At 53.7% G+C, this 18,320-nt stretch overlaps 1 protein-coding gene across 8 annotated transcripts in view; it reads left to right on the top strand.

Annotated features, from left to right (window-relative positions):
* The window catches only part of CREBBP (CREB binding lysine acetyltransferase), a 128,966-nt gene extending 115,081 nt beyond the window's left edge, over positions 1 to 13,885 (top strand). For 7 of the 8 annotated variants that reach the window (XM_082428660.1, XM_082428659.1, XM_082428661.1 and 4 more), the window contains 8 exons: positions 3,314 to 3,464; positions 3,829 to 3,975; positions 4,593 to 4,706; positions 5,813 to 5,978; positions 6,321 to 6,488; positions 8,593 to 8,754; positions 8,924 to 9,205; positions 10,689 to 13,885. In XM_082428660.1, coding sequence (XP_082284786.1) covers positions 3,314 to 3,464; positions 3,829 to 3,975; positions 4,593 to 4,706; positions 5,813 to 5,978; positions 6,321 to 6,488; positions 8,593 to 8,754; positions 8,924 to 9,205; positions 10,689 to 12,824 — 3,326 coding nt within the window. In that variant the 3' untranslated portion in view covers positions 12,825 to 13,885. The remainder of the gene's footprint in view (positions 1 to 3,313; positions 3,465 to 3,828; positions 3,976 to 4,592; positions 4,707 to 5,812; positions 5,979 to 6,320; positions 6,489 to 8,592; positions 8,755 to 8,923; positions 9,206 to 10,688) is intronic. The other variant, XM_082428662.1, reaches the window with a different exon arrangement.
* The last annotated feature ends 4,435 nt before the right edge of the window (positions 13,886 to 18,320 follow it).

Genomic DNA, 18,320 nt, shown 5'->3' with positions numbered 1-18,320 from the left:
TGGCCCAGCCCCCACCCTCCCCTAGTGTCCAGAGAATGGTGGAGAGGGATATGTGGACCTTTGGCAAATGAGCTTCAAAGATGTAGAACCTTCACTTACAGAAAAGGACCTTAGAGGTGGTGTGTCTCCCCTTGGTTTTTGATTTGATTGTGTATTAGCATCATCTCTGCAAGTGTCTGTCGGTCACAAAAGAGAGGTTGCGTCATTTGCACTGACTTAGTGCAGTGGGCACTCCGTGTCCACGCATGTGGGACCTGTGGGTACAGAGGGCCTTCTGTACTGCACCATTGTATGTCAGGAACTTCAGCATCCTTGGATTTTGGTGTCTGAGGGGTTCCTGGAACCAGTCCCCTGTGGGTGCGGAGGGACAACTGCATTGAAAATATCTTCCAGCTGCTGGGCAGAGAGTGATACTAAACAACTGACTATCCACCCAAAACCACCTCCCCATTAACGCCACATGCACAACGCAACTCGGGTGGCTAAAGGGACGAAAAGTAAGAACTACAAATGCTTTGGAGGTCAGAGTAAGAGAGTGTTTTTACTGTGTTCAGTTATGAAAAACCTTCCTAAAAAAGATAGAGCCCAGAGGTCAGAAAGCAAAAGGCTGAAGGATTTGATCACATAAAGGGAAATATAAGGCTCCCATGGTCAAAAATATACCTGGTGGGGTACAATTTAAAATGTCCATTTTTAGACTCAGCAGTTCCACTTTGACGCACGTCTCCTACAAAGATATTTGCTCATGTGCTTAAAGGCATGTACAGGGCCGTCCGCTGCAGCACAATGGGCTGTGAGGAGTGGAAACGGGAACCTAAACCAAAGCACGTGGCCACCCTGTGGGAAGCCCGAGGCACCATCACAGTGAGGGTGGCCTGGGCCCTGCTGTCCAGTGGGAGGGGCTGCTGCAGAAATGCCCACCCTCAGTGCCTGTACTTGCTGGTCTGGAGGACACCTTCGCATGGCACCGCAGCATGAGAACAGCCCTTCTTTCCCCAGTACTGAGTCTCTGAGCACGTGCTGGCTGCTCTCCAGGTTTACACGGTGCCGTCCCGTGTGTAAAGCCCATGGCTCTTCTCTCGGGACACAGCGGAGCACCTCTCCAGCCCTCTTCACGGTGTTCAGTTTGGTGCTTGTGACCAGAGCGTCATAATTGTCTCATTTAAAAACTATTTTGGGCTTCCCTGATGGCGCAGTGGTTAAGAATCCACCTGCCAATGCAGGGGACACGGGATCGAGCCCTGGTCCGGGAAGATCCCACATGCCGCGGAGCAACTAAGCCCGTGCGCCACAACTACTGAACCTGCGAGCCACAATTACTGAGCCTGCGCCCCACAACTACCAAAGCCTGCCCGCCTAGAGCCCGTGCTCTGCAACAAGAGAAGCCACGACAGTGAGAAGCCCACGTACCACAACGAAGAGTAGCCCCCGCTCGCCACAACTAGAGAAAGCCTGCGTGCAGCAACGAAGACCCAACTCAGCCAAAAATAAATAAATGTATTAAAAAAAAATAATAGTAACTATTTTCAGAGTGAAGTAAGTCAGAAAAACAAATACCGTATATTAATGCACATATGTGGAACCTAGAAAAATTGTACAGATGAACAGGTTTGCAGGGCAGAAACAGAGACACAGATGTAGAGAACAAATTTATGGACAGACACCAAGGGGGGAAAGCGGCGGGGGGTGGGGGGTGGGATGAACTGGGAGATTGGGATTGACATATACACACTAATATGTATAAACTAGATAACTAATAAGAACCTGCTGTATAAAAAAATAAAATTCAAAAAAAACCCTGTATTTTTAGTACAGGTAATTCAGGTAATTTGGGGAAAAAACGTAAAGACCTAATTTTGAAGGTTTACTCCTATTCATTATGTGAAAATCATAGTGTGTGTAATCGCAGTTTCACAAGGGAAGGGGGAGCTCCCTGCACTAGCGCAGGGTGGTGGCCCTTCTTAGCTGTGTCCTCCCTTTCTGTATTGGAAGCCACCTCATGAGGGAACAAAACTTGCTCAGCAGCGGCATGGGCGGGAGTACAGGGGGGTGAGAACATGAGAATTTTCTTCTGGGCTTCACAAAGAATAGATGAGATGGTCTAAGTCCTTTGCACCTAATTCTCTTTTTCTCAGGATGGTTATCTCAGCTGTGGGAGGTTGAAATAAGGGGATCCAGAGCATGACTAAACAGCTGTGGAAAGTGTGCACGTGTATCAGAGTGTGAAACATAATTCTACTTCCGCTTATTTTTATAGCTTTTAAAGTTTTTATTTTTTAATGGGGTCTTTATTTCATTGCCATTGTAAGTTTTTTTTTTAATCACTTTTATTGAGGTATAATTTATATACCAAAAGAGCTCTACCATTGGTATGTTTATTGCAGAGAAACTAAATTTAAAAAGCCTAAATTTTGCAGATATTTCTTAACCTCAGTAAGGAATCTTCTAAAATCCTGTCATCTATAGTCACTGTTAACCTTTTGCAGCTTTCCCGTCTAGTCTTTTATCCCCATATGCACAGAGTTTTTTTATGCTATGACTGTATGTGTATTTATATGCTGTGTAACTCCTGGCCTGTCCCTGGGAGAGGGAGGGTACAGAGGGGCAGGGCGGAGGAGCCCACCAGCAATGGTGCCGGGCAGGTCTCCGTCCTGGGACAGCGTCCCTTGCCGCCCAGGATTGGAATGCTCGCAGAGCGAGGTAGCCCTTGGCTGCATGCTAGCTTAGCTGTCTCAGACTCTGCACCAGGACTCTCATCAGAGCTGGGCAGGAAGGGGCATTTGTGCCATCCTGTCTCTGAGGCTGTGCCAGCCCTGCCTTCCAGGGAAAGCAGTGGCAGGCTCCCCATTTCTGTTAAGAGTTCTTCAAGTGTGCGTTCCAGCCTTGGGGCACAGCTGTGACACTGAGCAGCTGTGTGGGCGCAGCCAGGGCCAGATCTCTGTCTCACTAGGGGCTGGGCATGTGGGGCAGGAGGCAGGGTGGACCCAGTGTGGCTCCCTCGTGCCTGCTCCCCTGCTTCACCCCAGAGCCCATCTTCTTTCAGATTTGGGTCCACCTTTGTGTCTCTTCTGCCCCTTACAGTTAGAAGAAGGTGGAAATATTGGGCATTTGACAGTTTTCAATGCGTGGAATGCCTGAGATTCCAAGGTCCACCTTTCTTTTATAAAATGCTTCTTACCTCATAGGACACATTAGACCCCTTCTGTATTTGGAGAATGTTACTCCTTAAAATACCAGACTACACTGAAAGAGGTGGATTCTGTGACCTCAACCCTCCCGAAGCCCTCTCATCTGCTTGTGCTGGACTTTGCAGGACTGCAGACCACACGGTTGGGAAACCACTTGGAAGACCGAGTCAACAAGTTTTTGCGGCGACAGAATCATCCTGAAGCCGGGGAGGTGTTTGTCCGCGTAGTGGCCAGCTCAGACAAGACGGTGGAGGTCAAGCCCGGGATGAAGTCACGGTTTGTGTGCAGACGTTCCAGTGGGCACCCCACGTGGTTAACCAGAGCCTTGCTTTCTGGCAAAGCTTTAGAGTTTGCATAATTTTGAAAGCTTTTCATCAGTTAGCATGTAGCCACCCTTCTGTCAGTATCCCACGTTCATCAGGGGAGGTGGAATTCCTGTCTGAGTGAAGCAGTGTCACAAAGAATGGGGTCAAGGCTCCGAGCTGCCTGGGCCAGTGGAGGAGCTCTGGGCCAGTGGTCAGAAGGGGGGACCTCGCCTCCAGCTTCTCTGCACTGAGCGGGTTTACGGCAGCAGGTCTCGTCTGTAAAGCACCTTGTAAATGGTGGTGATGCATGCAAACATCAGGCTCTTTTATTTCAGGTTTGTGGATTCTGGGGAAATGTCTGAATCTTTCCCGTATCGAACCAAAGCACTCTTTGCCTTTGAGGAAATTGATGGAGTGGATGTGTGCTTCTTTGGGATGCACGTCCAAGAGTATGGCTCTGATTGCCCCCCTCCAAACACAAGGTAATCCTCTAGCTCCTTTGGGGTGCGTGTCACGTGTTGTGCTAGCGACCGAGGCTCTAAACATCTTAGAGAACTACTAGTTAGTTTCGTTAGTTCGTTTTCTGCTAAGCCAGTGGGAAGTGGAGAGTTTTGATGGCTGTAGAGTGCTTTGTGTTGTAAGCACACGTGGGTTTTGATCCTGGTCTTGCTGTTGCCCCTGTCTTACCTGGGCAGGTAAACCGATGGAGGAGGGGGTGGGGACTGCTACACAGGCCGGGCTTCTCTTTGATGCACCTATGAAAATGTCACACCTCTGCTGAGAGTTATTTCATGTTCAGTCAAGAATCTGGGTGAGAAGGAATTAGAAGTGGCTTTTCCTAATTTGCCCTGATCTCTCCACGGTTCCCCGTGGTGAGTGATGGCATTGTTTCGTAGTTCAGTGATGAAATTGAATTCTATTTTATTGATTGGTAGCAGAGCTTGGTGATGGCAGATTTCTTATGTCCTGTTTGTGGACAGTGTAAATGCTATCAAAACAGAATTTATTTCTGGAGCTTTTTTTAGATGCTGGTGTTTGGTTTCAAGTTTGGGAGATAACCTGAACTTTCAATTAATTTCTTCCTCACCCTGCCCCCCAGGCGTGTGTACATATCTTATCTGGACAGTATTCATTTCTTCCGACCCCGATGCCTCCGAACAGCTGTTTACCATGAGATCCTTATTGGATATTTAGAGTACGTGAAGAAATTGGGGTGAGTTTAATTCAAATTATTCAGAACTAATAAAAACTCCGCTTTTAATTTTCACTGTGTATTTTGTGAAATAACACAAGTATTTCTTAAGGTTTTTTGTGTTTTTATTTTAATGTCCTTAAACGGATTCAGGGGTCTCCAGAGCACCCTTCCAGCCAGATGCTCTGTTGGGCCACTTGGGTCTGGGGCTCCCAGCACAGCTCATGTGCTTTCCCTGCCTTCTGTGTTTTTCTCACATTCTAGTCTGTTTTTTTAAAACTTTATTGAGGCATATTTTATGTATCATACAATTCACCTGCTTCAGGTGTACATTCAGTGATTTTTAGTAACTTTACCGAGTAATGCAGCTGTCACGGTAAATCAGTTTCAGAGCATTCTCATCCCCCCCACCCCCGTTAAGATCCCTGCACCCATTTGCTGTTCATCCCTTTTGGACCCCTGCCCCCAGTGACTACTAATCTCCTTTTTGTCTCCATAAATGTGCCTTTTCTGGACGGTTCATAGAAGCGGAATCCTACCAGATGTGGTCTCTTGTGTCTGACTTCTTTTCCTGTCTCTCTTCTTACGTTCTAGATCACATTTCTTTCCCAAATTTGGAAAGGAGATGTTTGATTGAAGTGTCTTGAGCAGAATGAATGAGATCTATTTTGTCTTTAACCCCTTAGAAAGAAATACTCAACTTCCTTTCCAATGTGCAGGAGAAAGTAGATAGGAAATTCAGTGCATCCACCCTGGGGACAAGCCGTCTGATACGCCTGACCCGTTGCCGTCTTCCCAGGCTCTCTCCTGTGTCACAGGTTCCCTTGCAGCGTTAGCCCCTGCCTGACATGCACACCCAAGAGGGAGGTACCGTAGGGCCAATTTCCAGGCTGCGTTTGCACTCTGTAGAGATTTGGCTTTACCCTAACCCCCTTCCCCAGCACAATGGTTTGGAACCTCTCTTAGGCCTCTCACGTGTTCTGCCAGAAGCATTTTGTAATTTCTTTTTTGTTGTTTTTCTTCATAGTTATTTCTGTCCTTTGGTCCGTGTTCCTCAGCTGTTACTCCTCAAAGGCAGGGATGATTTTGCTCACTGCTTCCATCTGAATTGTGTGTATGTCCTGCAGGTATGTAACAGGACACATCTGGGCCTGTCCCCCGAGTGAAGGAGACGACTATATCTTCCATTGCCACCCCCCGGATCAAAAAATCCCCAAGCCAAAGCGCCTGCAGGAGTGGTACAAGAAGATGCTGGACAAGGCCTTTGCCGAGCGCATCATCCATGACTATAAGGTGCCCACACCGCTGAGGGCGGGGGGGGGGGGGGCCTCCTCACCACTGACTCCCACATCTTCACGTGTCTCCCTCTGTGCTCACATGGGTTAGAATTATATCTACTTATGAGTATTGGAAAGCAAAAATTAAAAAATTTTAAAATCATAAACTAAAAAGCAACTTCTCTGCTGTCCGTCAAGATTTGCAGTTGGCAGTCCAAGAGAAGTGGCGGCAGAGCCTGTGAAACCATGCGCCTCAGGAGTGCGCGGTCCCCTCTCCACGTCGTGGCCCCGAGCCCCCTCCCCAGAGTGTTGTCGCCCAGCCCGCCTCATCTCACCGCTGTGCTTGTTCACTTTCCAGGACATTTTCAAACAAGCAACTGAAGACAGGCTCACCAGTGCCAAGGAACTGCCCTATTTCGAGGGTGACTTTTGGCCTAACGTGTTGGAGGAGAGCATTAAGGAGCTGGAACAGGAGGAAGAAGAGAGGAAGAAGGAGGAGAGCACCGCGGCCAGTGAGACCCCAGAGGTAAAGCCCAAGGGAGGGCCCCAGCGCACGTGCTAAAGGCTGCGCTCCAGCAGGTCAGGGAGTGAGTGTGGGCTGCTCAGTTCTCAAGACATGGCCTCCTTTGTCTGTGGTGGTGTTTTCATACCTAACCTCACCGTGTTACCGCCCACCACAGGGCAGGCCTGGGCCTGGGGGCACAGCCCACACTGGGTGCTGGGCGAACTGGAGACACATCACCTACTAGGTGGACAGAGGGGCTTGCTCTGGCATCTGGGCAGGACAGCGGGGCTGAGACATGGCAAGATGAGAGAGGAGGGCGCTCTGCCAGGGAGCCCAGAAGAGGTGCTGGAGATGGAGATGGAGATGGAGACGGGTATCATGATCAGGAACCAGTCAGTTCACTTTAGAAATGACTTGAGGAGGAGACTCTTGTTTGCCAGGCCTCATTCACTCTCCTTGTGGTAAACTGCCCCCCACTCTTCACTGGGTGTTCATGCGTCTGTGCACTCACTCTGGTCACTGAGCCCCCGCCATGTGCGGGCACCGTCCTGAGGGGTGCAGTGGGAACTAAAGAGGTCTCCATCCCTGCCCTCAAGGGGTATGTGTCCTAGTGTGTGGTGCATGCTGAGATGGTGTAGGACAGACACGAGGGAAGAGGGCAGATGCGGCACCTTTGGGAGGGCCTGTCTGGGGAGGTGGCATCTGAGCAGAGACTGACTGGTGAGAGGAGCCCAGAAGATCCCGGGGGAGGAGCCTCCAGCAGGAGGAGGAAGGCGGCAGAGCCCGAGTCGTGCCGTGTTTCACATGTTCAAGTAAGAGATGATGGTGGTTTAGTTGGATTCGTAGCTCTCGGCAGTGAGCAGCGTATGACGTGTTTTGAGAGTAACAACCTCAGAACTTAGGGCGCATCTTTGTGGCGCATGAGGAAGATCCTGGATCGAGGCTGCCTGCTGGGTCTGGGGCCTTAGAATTGAGTCAGTGTTGCTGCGTCTCCCTGAAGGGGAGAAGGAAGGGCGAGCACACTTGGGGGAAGAAGTCAAGAATTGGCTGCAGATGTGTTAATCTCAAGATGCCTGTTACCAGCCGTGCAGGCCTGGGGCCCTCAGGAGGGCTTGGGGCTGCATGTGGAGCCAGCATCCGGAGCCAGGGGTCTAGGGTTGAATGTCTGCATGGCTGCTTCGTGCCAGGCAGCATGTGCTTTAGGGTTTGTCCTTTTTGCAAGACAGCATCCCTAGCCCCTTCCAAAATGGAGAAAGCGTGGGTGAGGATGTGACAAGTACTCATGTCACAGGTGGGTCCCGAGGAGAGGTCGAGGGCTGTGGTCATCGTTCTCTGCCTGCCTTTTGCTGGACCTCCCTGGAGGCAGGACCCGTCATCCCCTGGAACATGGGGTGATTTAGGGCTGGAGATGCTGCTCCTCAGGGACTGCAGAGATGCCGGCTGGTCCCTCCCTCAAGCTGACCTGGAAGGGTGGGCTGGATTTCAGTGGAGACTTGGAGTGCCTGTGGGAGAAAGACCACAGCCGATTAGTGAACCCAGGTTCCTCTGCCTCTGCCGGACGGCCACCCAGGCACAGGAGGTGGCCTGAGTCAGCACTGGCATCCAGGGCTCAGGGGGTGCTGGGAGGAGAGTCTGTGCTGCCGGCCGAGCTGCCACAGAGGGTCTCTGAGGGGGGACACAGCCCTGGCTGTGTGCCCGTCGAGGAGGAGTGCCTGCCTCCAGCCAGTAGAAAACATAAGACCAGGAGAAACGGCTTCCACCCCCTCAGTGGTTAGATCCCAACTAGCATCCCAGGTGTGTTCTTCCCTCCAGCCTCCACGTGATGTGCGGCTGTTGTGGCACAGGCAGTGCTTGCTTTATGTTTGTCACCACTGTACCCATTCAGTCCTGGCCAAGTCCGGGCCCTGCTTCCATACTCATCGCCTTCCCCTCAGCGGTTTCCTCTGAAGGCAGCAGTGTTGACAGCCACGCACATGGCCTGTGCGCAGGCAGGTAGGGGTCTGCTCGGCGGTCTCCTGCCTCAGGCCCAGCTCCCTGGAGCCCCCGCAGCAGGAACTGGTGGTCTCCCTGCTGGACATTGGAGCAGGAGGCTAGGCAGGGCCGACAGCTCTGAGTCTTATTACAGGGCAGCCAGGGCGACAGCAAGAACGCCAAGAAAAAGAACAACAAGAAAACCAACAAGAATAAAAGCAGCATCAGCCGAGCCAACAAGAAAAAGCCCAGCATGCCCAACGTGTCCAACGACTTGTCCCAGAAGCTCTATGCCACGATGGAGAAGCACAAAGAGGTGGGGGTGGGCGGGGTGGGGTGGGGGCGGACCAAGTGCAGGGGGAGGAGGCCCGGCCTGGCGACACCACGCTGCTTGTCACCAACGCAGTTCAGCCCCGGGGACAGCAGGAGTCGGCTCGGTCCTTCTCTCTGCGAGGCTGACACTGCTCCTCCCTGCCATCCCCCAGGTCTTCTTTGTGATCCACCTCCATGCTGGGCCCGTCATCAACACGCTGCCCCCCATTGTCGACCCCGACCCCCTGCTCAGCTGTGACCTCATGGATGGGCGGGACGCCTTCCTCACGCTGGCCCGGGACAAGCATTGGGAGTTCTCCTCCCTGCGGCGCTCCAAGTGGTCCACGCTGTGCATGCTGGTGGAGCTGCACACCCAGGGCCAGGACCGCTTCGTCTACACCTGCAACGAGTGCAAGCACCACGTGGAGACGCGCTGGCACTGCACCGTGTGCGAGGTGAGCGCGGGGCACCTGCCCGCGCAGAGCTGCCGGCAGAGCTGGCAAGGCCCATGGCGCTCTCGGGCTGTGCATGTGTGTTTCAGGGCAACTCTTAGACAGTTGGCGTTTTCTAGGGAGAAAATGACCAGATGAATGCTCATCTCTCCACTAGTCCACTGTTGGTTTTGAGATTGTGTTTTGGGGTTCACGAATGAGAGGGTTTCTCTCGATGTTGGTGGGGTTCCTGCCCTGTGCCTGTTCTGGGGCTTAGCACCAGCCGTCCAGGGCAAGGAGCAGCCGGTGTCTGCTCACGGGGCAGCCTGGTCCCGACCTGGTCCCAACGGCATGTGTCCAGGGTGCGGGGGAGCTGGTCTTCAGGGGACGGAGGGAAGCCAGTGAGCTTCCCTGGGAGGCAACATTTGTGCTGACCTGACCTTTCCAGGATGCGGAGATGATCACAAGGCACTTTGTTATTTTATTTGTTGTGTTTCGTTAACACCAGCTCTGTGTCAGGCATGTGCACAGGCCTCTCGGTGCAGGGTGGGAGGGCAGAGAGAAGAGAGCACGGTGGTGCTTTGGGTCCATTGGGATTCTGACTGGTTCCTCTTCTGGTGCTCCCAGTCTAGGCTTGCCAAGAGGTCGGGATTCCCTGCTGCTGTCAGGCTGGGTCCCTTTGGTCAGGAGTCTTGAGCCCCTCCTCCCTTGTCCTGGTGGATCCTGTGGTCAGACCACACCGGCACCCCCTCTGCGGGGGTCTCAGCCTGTCCCTGGCACAGACGGGTCACTTGCACGGGGTATCACGTGCTCTGCCTCCCCCTGCAGATGGTCAGACTCCCCTCCTGCCCAGTCCTCACCTTGCTGGTGTCAACGCCTAGATAGTCCCCATAGTCGAGCGCTCCACAGCAGCAGCTCTGTGCTCTCTGGGGGCAGAGAGGTTCTCTATAATGCCCTCGTCTCTCTGCCACTCTCTCCAGCTTCCTTTTGTCCTCTCTCTTATTTCCCACTGTGGGGATTTTCACGTCCTCGCTGTGAGAAGGTTAGCAGTCCTGGTCACAGGGCTCATTCTCCAGATGTAGTGCTTTGTGGTCTCCGTCTCCAGGTGCAGCTTTTAGAAACCTGGGGAGGGGGCATTATGTTGCCATGGTGCGAGCCCAGGGCCTTCCTCCTGGTAAAGGCCTCTCAGCCCCAGTGCCCGCCCGAGCTCTGGGGATGCACCGAGGGCACCCGCAGCAGCCCCAGAGCATAGGGGCCCCAGCCTCGGGGTGCTCACGAAGCTGCACACACTGTGAGCCAGCAGGTTGGGAGAAGGCAGAGGGGCCCCCAGAAGAGGGCGACTAGGTGCACCGGTGGTCTCTGGAATTTCTGGGCTGTGGAGTGTTCCCGGGAGTGAAGGTTCCAGGGAGCAGACACGTTTGGCATCTGTGAGCCTCGTGGGGATGGTGGGGAGCTGGTGGTCGGGGCCGCGTGCTGACGCTGGCTTGTCCCTTGTCCTCGCCCACAGGACTATGACCTCTGCATCAACTGCTACAACACGAAGAGCCACACCCACAAGATGGTGAAGTGGGGGCTGGGCCTGGACGACGAGGGCAGCAGCCAGGGTGAGCCACAGTCCAAGAGCCCCCAGGAGTCGCGGCGCCTGAGCATCCAGCGCTGCATCCAGTCCCTGGTGCACGCCTGCCAGTGCCGCAACGCCAACTGCTCACTGCCGTCCTGCCAGAAGATGAAGCGGGTGGTGCAGCACACCAAGGGTTGCAAGCGCAAGACCAACGGCGGCTGCCCAGTGTGCAAGCAGCTCATTGCCCTCTGCTGCTACCATGCCAAACACTGCCAAGAAAACAAGTGCCCCGTGCCCTTCTGCCTCAACATCAAACACAAGCTCCGCCAGCAGCAGATCCAGCACCGCCTGCAGCAGGCCCAGCTCATGCGCCGGCGGATGGCCACCATGAACACCCGCAACGTGCCTCAGCAGAGCCTGCCTTCCCCTACCTCAGCGCCACCCGGGACCCCCACGCAGCAGCCCAGCACGCCCCAGACGCCACAGCCCCCCGCCCAGCCGCAGCCGTCGCCCGTGAACATGTCACCAGCCGGCTTCCCCAGTGTGGCCCGGACTCAGCCCCCAACAACGGTGTCCACCGGGAAGCCCACCAACCAGGTGCCGGCCCCACCGCCCCCCGCCCAGCCCCCGCCCGCGGCAGTGGAGGCGGCCCGGCAGATCGAGCGGGAGGCCCAGCAGCAGCAGCACCTGTACCGGGTGAACATCAACAACGGCATGCCCCCGGGGCGCACGGGCATGGTGACGCCGGTGAGCCAGATGGCCCCTGTCGGCCTGAACGTGCCCCGACCCAACCAGGTCAGCGGGCCCGTCGTGCCCAGCCTGCCACCTGGGCAGTGGCAGCAGGCGCCCATCCCCCAGCAGCAGCCGATGCCAGGCATGCCCAGACCCGTGATGTCCATGCAGGCCCAGCCGGCCGTGGCCGGGCCACGGATGCCCAGCGTGCAACCGCCCCGGAGCATCTCACCCGGCGCCCTGCAAGACCTGCTTCGGACCCTGAAGTCCCCCAGCTCCCCACAGCAGCAGCAGCAGGTGCTCAACATCCTCAAGTCCAACCCTCAGCTGATGGCAGCTTTCATTAAACAGCGCACGGCCAAGTACGTGGCCAGTCAGCCCGGCCTGCAGCCCCAGCCCGGCCTGCAGCCCCAGCCCGGCCTGCACCAGCAGCCCAGCCTGCAGAACCTGAATGCCATGCAAGCCGGCGGGCCGCGGCCCGGCGTGCCTCCACAGCAGCCGGCGATGGGCGGCCTGAACCCCCAGGGCCAGGCCCTGAACATCATGAACCCGGGGCACAACCCCAGCATGGCAAGTATGAACCCACAGTACAGAGAGATGCTGCGAAGGCAGCTCCTGCAGCAGCAGCAGCAGCAGCAGCAACAGCAGCAGCAGCAGCAGCAGCAGCAGCAGGGCAGTGCCGGCATGGCCGGGGGCATGGCGGGGCACGGCCAGTTCCAGCAGCCTCAGGGACCCGGAGGCTACCCCGCGGCCATGCAGCAGCAGCGGATGCAGCAGCACCTCCCCATCCAGGGCAGCTCCATGGGCCAGATGGCGGCCCAGATGGGACAGCTCAGCCAGATGGGGCAGCCTGGGCTGGGCGCAGACAGCACCCCCAACATCCAGCAGGCCCTGCAGCAGCGGATTCTGCAGCAGCAGCAGATGAAGCAGCAGATTGGGTCCCCGGGCCAGCCGAACCCCATGAGCCCCCAGCAGCACATGCTCTCAGGACAGCCGCAGGCCTCGCACCTCCCCGGCCAGCAGATGGCCACGTCCCTCAGTAGCCAGGTGCGGTCTCCGGCCCCTGTCCAGTCTCCGCGGCCCCAGTCCCAGCCTCCACATTCCAGCCCGTCGCCACGGATACAGCCCCAGCCTTCACCACACCACGTCTCGCCCCAGACTGGTTCCCCCCACCCAGGACTCGCAGTCACCATGGCCAGCTCCATAGATCAGGGACACTTGGGGAACCCCGAACAGAGTGCAATGCTCCCCCAGCTGAACACCCCCAACAGGAGTGCGTTGTCCAATGAGCTGTCCCTGGTCGGCGACACCACGGGAGACACCCTAGAAAAGTTTGTGGAGGGTTTGTAGCATTGTGAGAGCATCACTTGTTTTTTTTTCCCTTTCATGTTCTTGGACCTTTTGTACTGAAATCGAGGCATCTGGGCTCTTTTTATTCCTAGATGGAACTGCTACTTCCAAGTCATGGAAGGGTAGATTGCTGTTTAAAGAAACAATACAAAGAATATATTTTTTTGTTAAAAACCAGTTGATTTAAATATCTGGTCTCTCTCTCTCTCTTTTTGTTTTTTTTTTTGTTTTTTGTTTTTTGTTTTGGGGGGAGGGGGGTTTTGTTTGGATTCTTTTTGTCGTCATTGCTGGTGACTCATGCCTTTTTTTAACGGGAAAAACAAGTTCATTATATTCATATTTTTTATTTGTATTTTCAAGACTTTAAACATTTATGTTTAAAAGTGAGAAGAAAAATAATATTCAGAAACTGATTCCTGAAATAATGCAAGCTTATAATGTATCCCGATAACTTTCTGACGTTGCGGGAAGATTTTTTCTATAGTGAACTCTGTGGGCGTCTCCAAGTATTACCCCTGGATGATAGGAATTGGCTCCTGAGCGCACACACGTACACACCCACACACACATCTATCTATACATACTGGCTTAAGCCAAACTCTTGTCTTGCAGATGTAGAAATTGTTGCTTTGTTTCTCTGATAAAACTGGTTTTAGACAAAAAATAGGGATGATCACTCTCTTAGACCATGCTAATGTTAATAGAGAAGAAGCATTCTTTTCTTTCTTCTATGTGAAACTTGAAATGAGGAAAAGCAATTCTAGTGTAAATCATGCAAGCGCTATAATTACTATAAATAAGAAAATTCAAGAAGATTCAATCACTGTATAGAATGGTAAAGTACCAACTCATTTCTTATATCATATTGTTAAATAAACTGTGTGCAACAGACAAAAAGGGTGGTCCTTGAATTCATGTACATGGTGTTAACACTTCGTGTTCCAGCTCTTTTGTTATGAAAATGCTGTTTTCAACATTGTATTTGGACTATGCATGTGTTTTTTTCCCCCATTGTATATAAAGTACCGCTTAAAATTGATATAAATTACTGAAGTTTTTAACATGTATTCTGTTCTTTAAGATCCCTGTAAGAATGTTTAAGGTTTTTATTTATTTATATATATTTTTGGAGTCTGTTCTTTGTAAGACATGATTCTGATTGTTTGCTCACAGAGGAAAGGTGGGGGCCGCGGTCCTGGTGGCCGGGGGCGGGGGGGGGGCTGGGGTGGCAGCTGGGCTCAGCCAAGGCCTGGAGGGCCCTCCTTTGCTGCTCATGGAAGAACCTCACTCAGAGCCGGGGACACAAGTGGCCCTGAAACAGCACTTTGTCGCCTGTCCACACTCCCCATCTTAGCCACCCCCACCCCACCCCCGCTCCTACATGCCAATCCCAGAATTGATGCAAAGGGTGTTCCGGGAACTAGAGGGGGTTCCTGGCCTGCCCCCAAATCCTGGTTCAGTGAGGGAGGATGCCGCCACGGCCTCTGACGCTGGGCTGGGCAGATGCGGCTCCAGTCCTGCCTTCTCCAACTTCCTCTAGAAACAGCGAGGTACTGCCCTGGGGGCCGCTGGGGGGAACGATGTGGAACACTGGCCACCAGCCCTGCTGGGGTGAGAAGAGGCCTCCAGCTTCGAGCGACACTTGCACTCGGCCACCTGGTCCACCCCTCCTCTCTGAGTCCAATTCCAGGGGCCCTTAACTGAGGGGGTGACACTCGAGGTCCTGAATGCTGTAAAAATGACATCTATGAGGAAGACCACCGCCAGGAGAGTTGACGTTCATTCTTTGGTCTGTGCACCCCCTCCCAGGGCACTGGCAAGTGGGGTCCTGTCTCATTCCCCTGTCTCCCAACCAAGGGTGGTCTCAATCGAGGGGTTGTGATGTCAGACTTAGAAATCACAGCCCAAATAGCTTTCCTTTTGGCCCTGTATTCACAAAAATCTTTTCAAAACACTTGAACTGGGAATCTAAATTTGAGGAAACTCTCTAATTAGTTGTAACACAGGGCTTCGAATCTTGTTCTAATGTTGTAGATTTAGCCAGGTAAGACTAAGACCACCATCTCGCCACCAACCAACCCCCATCCCCACCCATCCCCAAAGGGAAGCGGGGCCAGGCCCTCCATGGCCACGTGCCATCCTCGCCTAACGTGCTCAAGTCCCGCGTCTGTGACCCTCTTCCCGGTCGCCTTCTGCACTGATGGGAAAGCCCTGGGCTGAGTCTGTTCAGACAAGAAGTGTGAGCCGTCTGGGCCCTGGAGAAGCAGCTCCAGGCCCACACTTCAGATGTGCAGCCCTCTTACCCTGGCCAATGGGGAGTCTCTTTCAGGTCATCCCAGAATCCAAAACTGTGCCGACCTCATCCTCTTGGAGTCCCATGCAATCTTGTTGCCAAAGGATGCGGCCAAGGGTGTGGGCTGGATGCTAACCTGGCACTTGGCGTAAGGAAGTTTCTGTGAGAGCTGGAAAGCCCCCACGCGGTGTCTCACATGCTGTCTACTTAGGAGGAGAAAAAAAGTCCTGTGTCTGTGATCAAAAAGAGGAAACTTGGGCTTCCCTCGTGGTGCAGCGGTTAAGAATCCGCCTGCCAATGCAGGGAACACGGGTTCAAGCCCTGGTCTGGGAAGATCCCACATTCCGCAGAGCAGCTAAGCCCATGCGCCACAAGTACAGAGCCTGCACTCTAGAGCCCGCAAGCCACAACTACTGAGCCCACGTGCCACAGCTACTGAAGCCCGTGTGCCTAGAGCCTGTGCTCCACAACAAGAGAAGCCACCACAATGAGAAGCCCACACACCGCAACGAGGAGTAGACCCCACTCGCCGCAACTAGAGAAAGCCCGTGCGCAGCAATGAAGACCCAATGCAGCCAAAAATAAATAAAATTTAAATATTTTTTTTTAAATTAAAAAAAAAAAATCCGCCTGCCAATGCAGGGGACACAGTTTCAAGCCCTGGTCCAGGAAGATCCCACATGCTGCGGGGCAGCTAAGCCCAGGTGCCACAACTACTGAGCCTGCGCTCTAGAGCCCGCGAGCCACAACTACTGAGCCTGCATGCCTAGAGCCCATGCTCCGCAACAAAAAGAAGCCACCACAACGAGAAGCCCGCGCACCACAACGAAGAGTAGCTCCCGCTCACCACAACTAGAGAAAGCCCACGTGCAGCAACGAAGACCCAACACAGCCAAAAATAAATAAAATAAATAAACTTATTAAAAAAAAAAAAAAAAAAAAAAAGGAACTTCTGCCATGAATAAAGTTGCCTGAAATCCTTGGGGAAAAAAAAGAGGAAACTTGAAATGTGCTGGTGTTTATAATAAAAGCTGGCAAAACTGCTTGGATTCAAAGATGGTTCCAGTTGGCTAACAACCCGCAGAATTAGCTTAGCAGCCAGTCATAAGATAAAGGGGTTCAGCTGATTTTGTCTAGTGCGCATGTTTGATTATGTTTTTGAGAATTCAGTGTGTTAAAAACAGGAGTCGGCTGCAATGGCTGCGTAACACGAGGTGAAGAGGCTTCTAAGATCTCAGGCTGAAGACACGCAACTTTTGATTGCTGTAAAGTGGAACCAAAAGGTTTCATTTGAGCCAAAATGTGCTTTTAGAACTGCATGAGAAAATAAGCTACTCTGAAAAAGGAAAGGAGCTGAATATGGGTGGCAGACGGGGGGAAGCCAGGAAGTCCTTGACACAAGGCCAGTGCTGGGAAGCAGACACTGTGGTGGTGCCACCTCAGCAGGTGGATGGCGCAGGAGCGCATGGGGCTGGGGCCAGTGTCCCCCTGGGATCATAAAGCCACACGGCACCTTCCCAGGGCATCCCGTGTTCACTACAAAATCAAGAGCAGGGAAACGGGTCAGTCGTGAGATACTAACATAAGTGAATGTAGCACCCAGGCTGACAAAGACAAGGCTGAGGGACCCTGATTTGGAGCTGAGGATGCAAATGGTGCTTTCCGCGAGCTCGCGCCTCTCCACAGAGGATGGATTCAGATCCACTGACTGTGATGTGACTGAAGTTACTTCACTGAACTGAAAGATTCAAAGGGCGCTGACAGCTTAGAACACGCTAGGAAGTGGTATAGAAGTCAGGGGGTCAGGAAGAGACCTCGGAGTGGGAGACCAGGTCATAGCAAGTGTGGGCCGGAGGTGCCTGCGAGGTGGGGGCAGTGATGGCACCAGGGCCTTGGCCTTGGCTGTGAGTGAGCTCTTCTGCCTTCCTGGCCTCGTGAAAGGTAGTGATACCAGGTAACAAGTGCTGTTTAAACGCGTGTCCACCCCTCTGCCCAGCCATGAGGTGGGAGAACAGAGGGACCGACTTACCTGAATTCGTGAGCACCAAGGGCTGACGTGGGCCGCTGGCCCCAGCCACGCTCTCCCCTTTCGTTCGAGAGGAGCTTTTCCTCCAGCCCTGAAAACCCTCCCACACGCCTGCCTCCCCTCCTAGTCCACCGGTTCCCCTTGAGCCCACTTCGGGGTACCCTGGCAAAGCAGGGGTGTTGCAGTACATTGTAGCCCCTTGAACACGGCAGACAGTGGTGTGTGGTAACCAGGTCCTCACAAAGGACTGTGTGGGACTGAGCTTGCCTGTGTCTGGTGCCCACTGGCTCACTTCGGCGTCAGAGAAGAAATGTTGACAGTGTCGGTCAACTGTAGTGGCCACAGCTCACAGCTCCCAGTGTAGATGACCCGCCTCCCACCTGACTCCTAGAGAGCTCTTAGTGATGGAAATGGGGTTTATCGTCTGATCATGGGTCCCACGGCTCTGGGCCAGCAACAAGAAATCCTCTTATTAACGTTTTTCTTTTCTTGGTCACACCGCATGGCTGGTGGGATCTTAGTTCCCCCAACCAGGGATTGAACCCCAGGCCGTCAGCAGTGAGAGCACAGATTTCTAACCACTGGACTGCCAGGGAATTCACTAAATTTTTTTAAATGATATATAGGCATAACGATATGGATCCACTAACTGATCCTCAAGGGAGGTGGTGACGTTTAGGGAATGTTGCAAGCGAGGGTGAGGGCCCTGCATCCACAAGTCCCTCGGGAAAATGTCCAGAGAGGACACCCTTGGAAAGGATGGCAAGGGGTGTGCCGGGGTCCCTGTGCCTGGACCCTTCCTTGTCCTCTCTGAGCCCACCCTGGGCCCCTCACATCTGGGCACAGGGTCGAGGCCGGCAGAAGAGGGAGGGTTGCTTCCTGTGCTGCTGCACGGGGAGGGGTGTCTACTGACAGAGGGAGAGCCTTGGGGACCAAATGCCGGCATCGCAGCTGTGCTCCCAAAGTCAGATGTAGAGAGGGGCACGGAAGCAAGGGGTCCCAGGGGCCAGGCAGGAGGCACTCAGAGCTGACAGGAGCTCAGCAGCCAGAATTGGGGTCACCAGTGAGAGCGAGGCCTCCGCAGGCAAGAGCACAGGGGACCCTCGGGTTCCCCACCCTCCGGACACTTGAGTTCTGAGCTGTGGTTTCCTGGCTGAGGAGCAGGGGTCCTCGTGTG

The sequence above is a fragment of the Balaenoptera physalus genome, assembly GCF_965194825.1.
Source record: "Balaenoptera physalus genome assembly, chromosome: 16".
NCBI classification, from domain to species: Eukaryota; Metazoa; Chordata; class Mammalia; order Artiodactyla; family Balaenopteridae; genus Balaenoptera; species Balaenoptera physalus.
The sequence above is the reverse complement of the archived record's forward strand: the minus strand, read 5'-3'. Positions and strand labels throughout refer to the sequence as shown.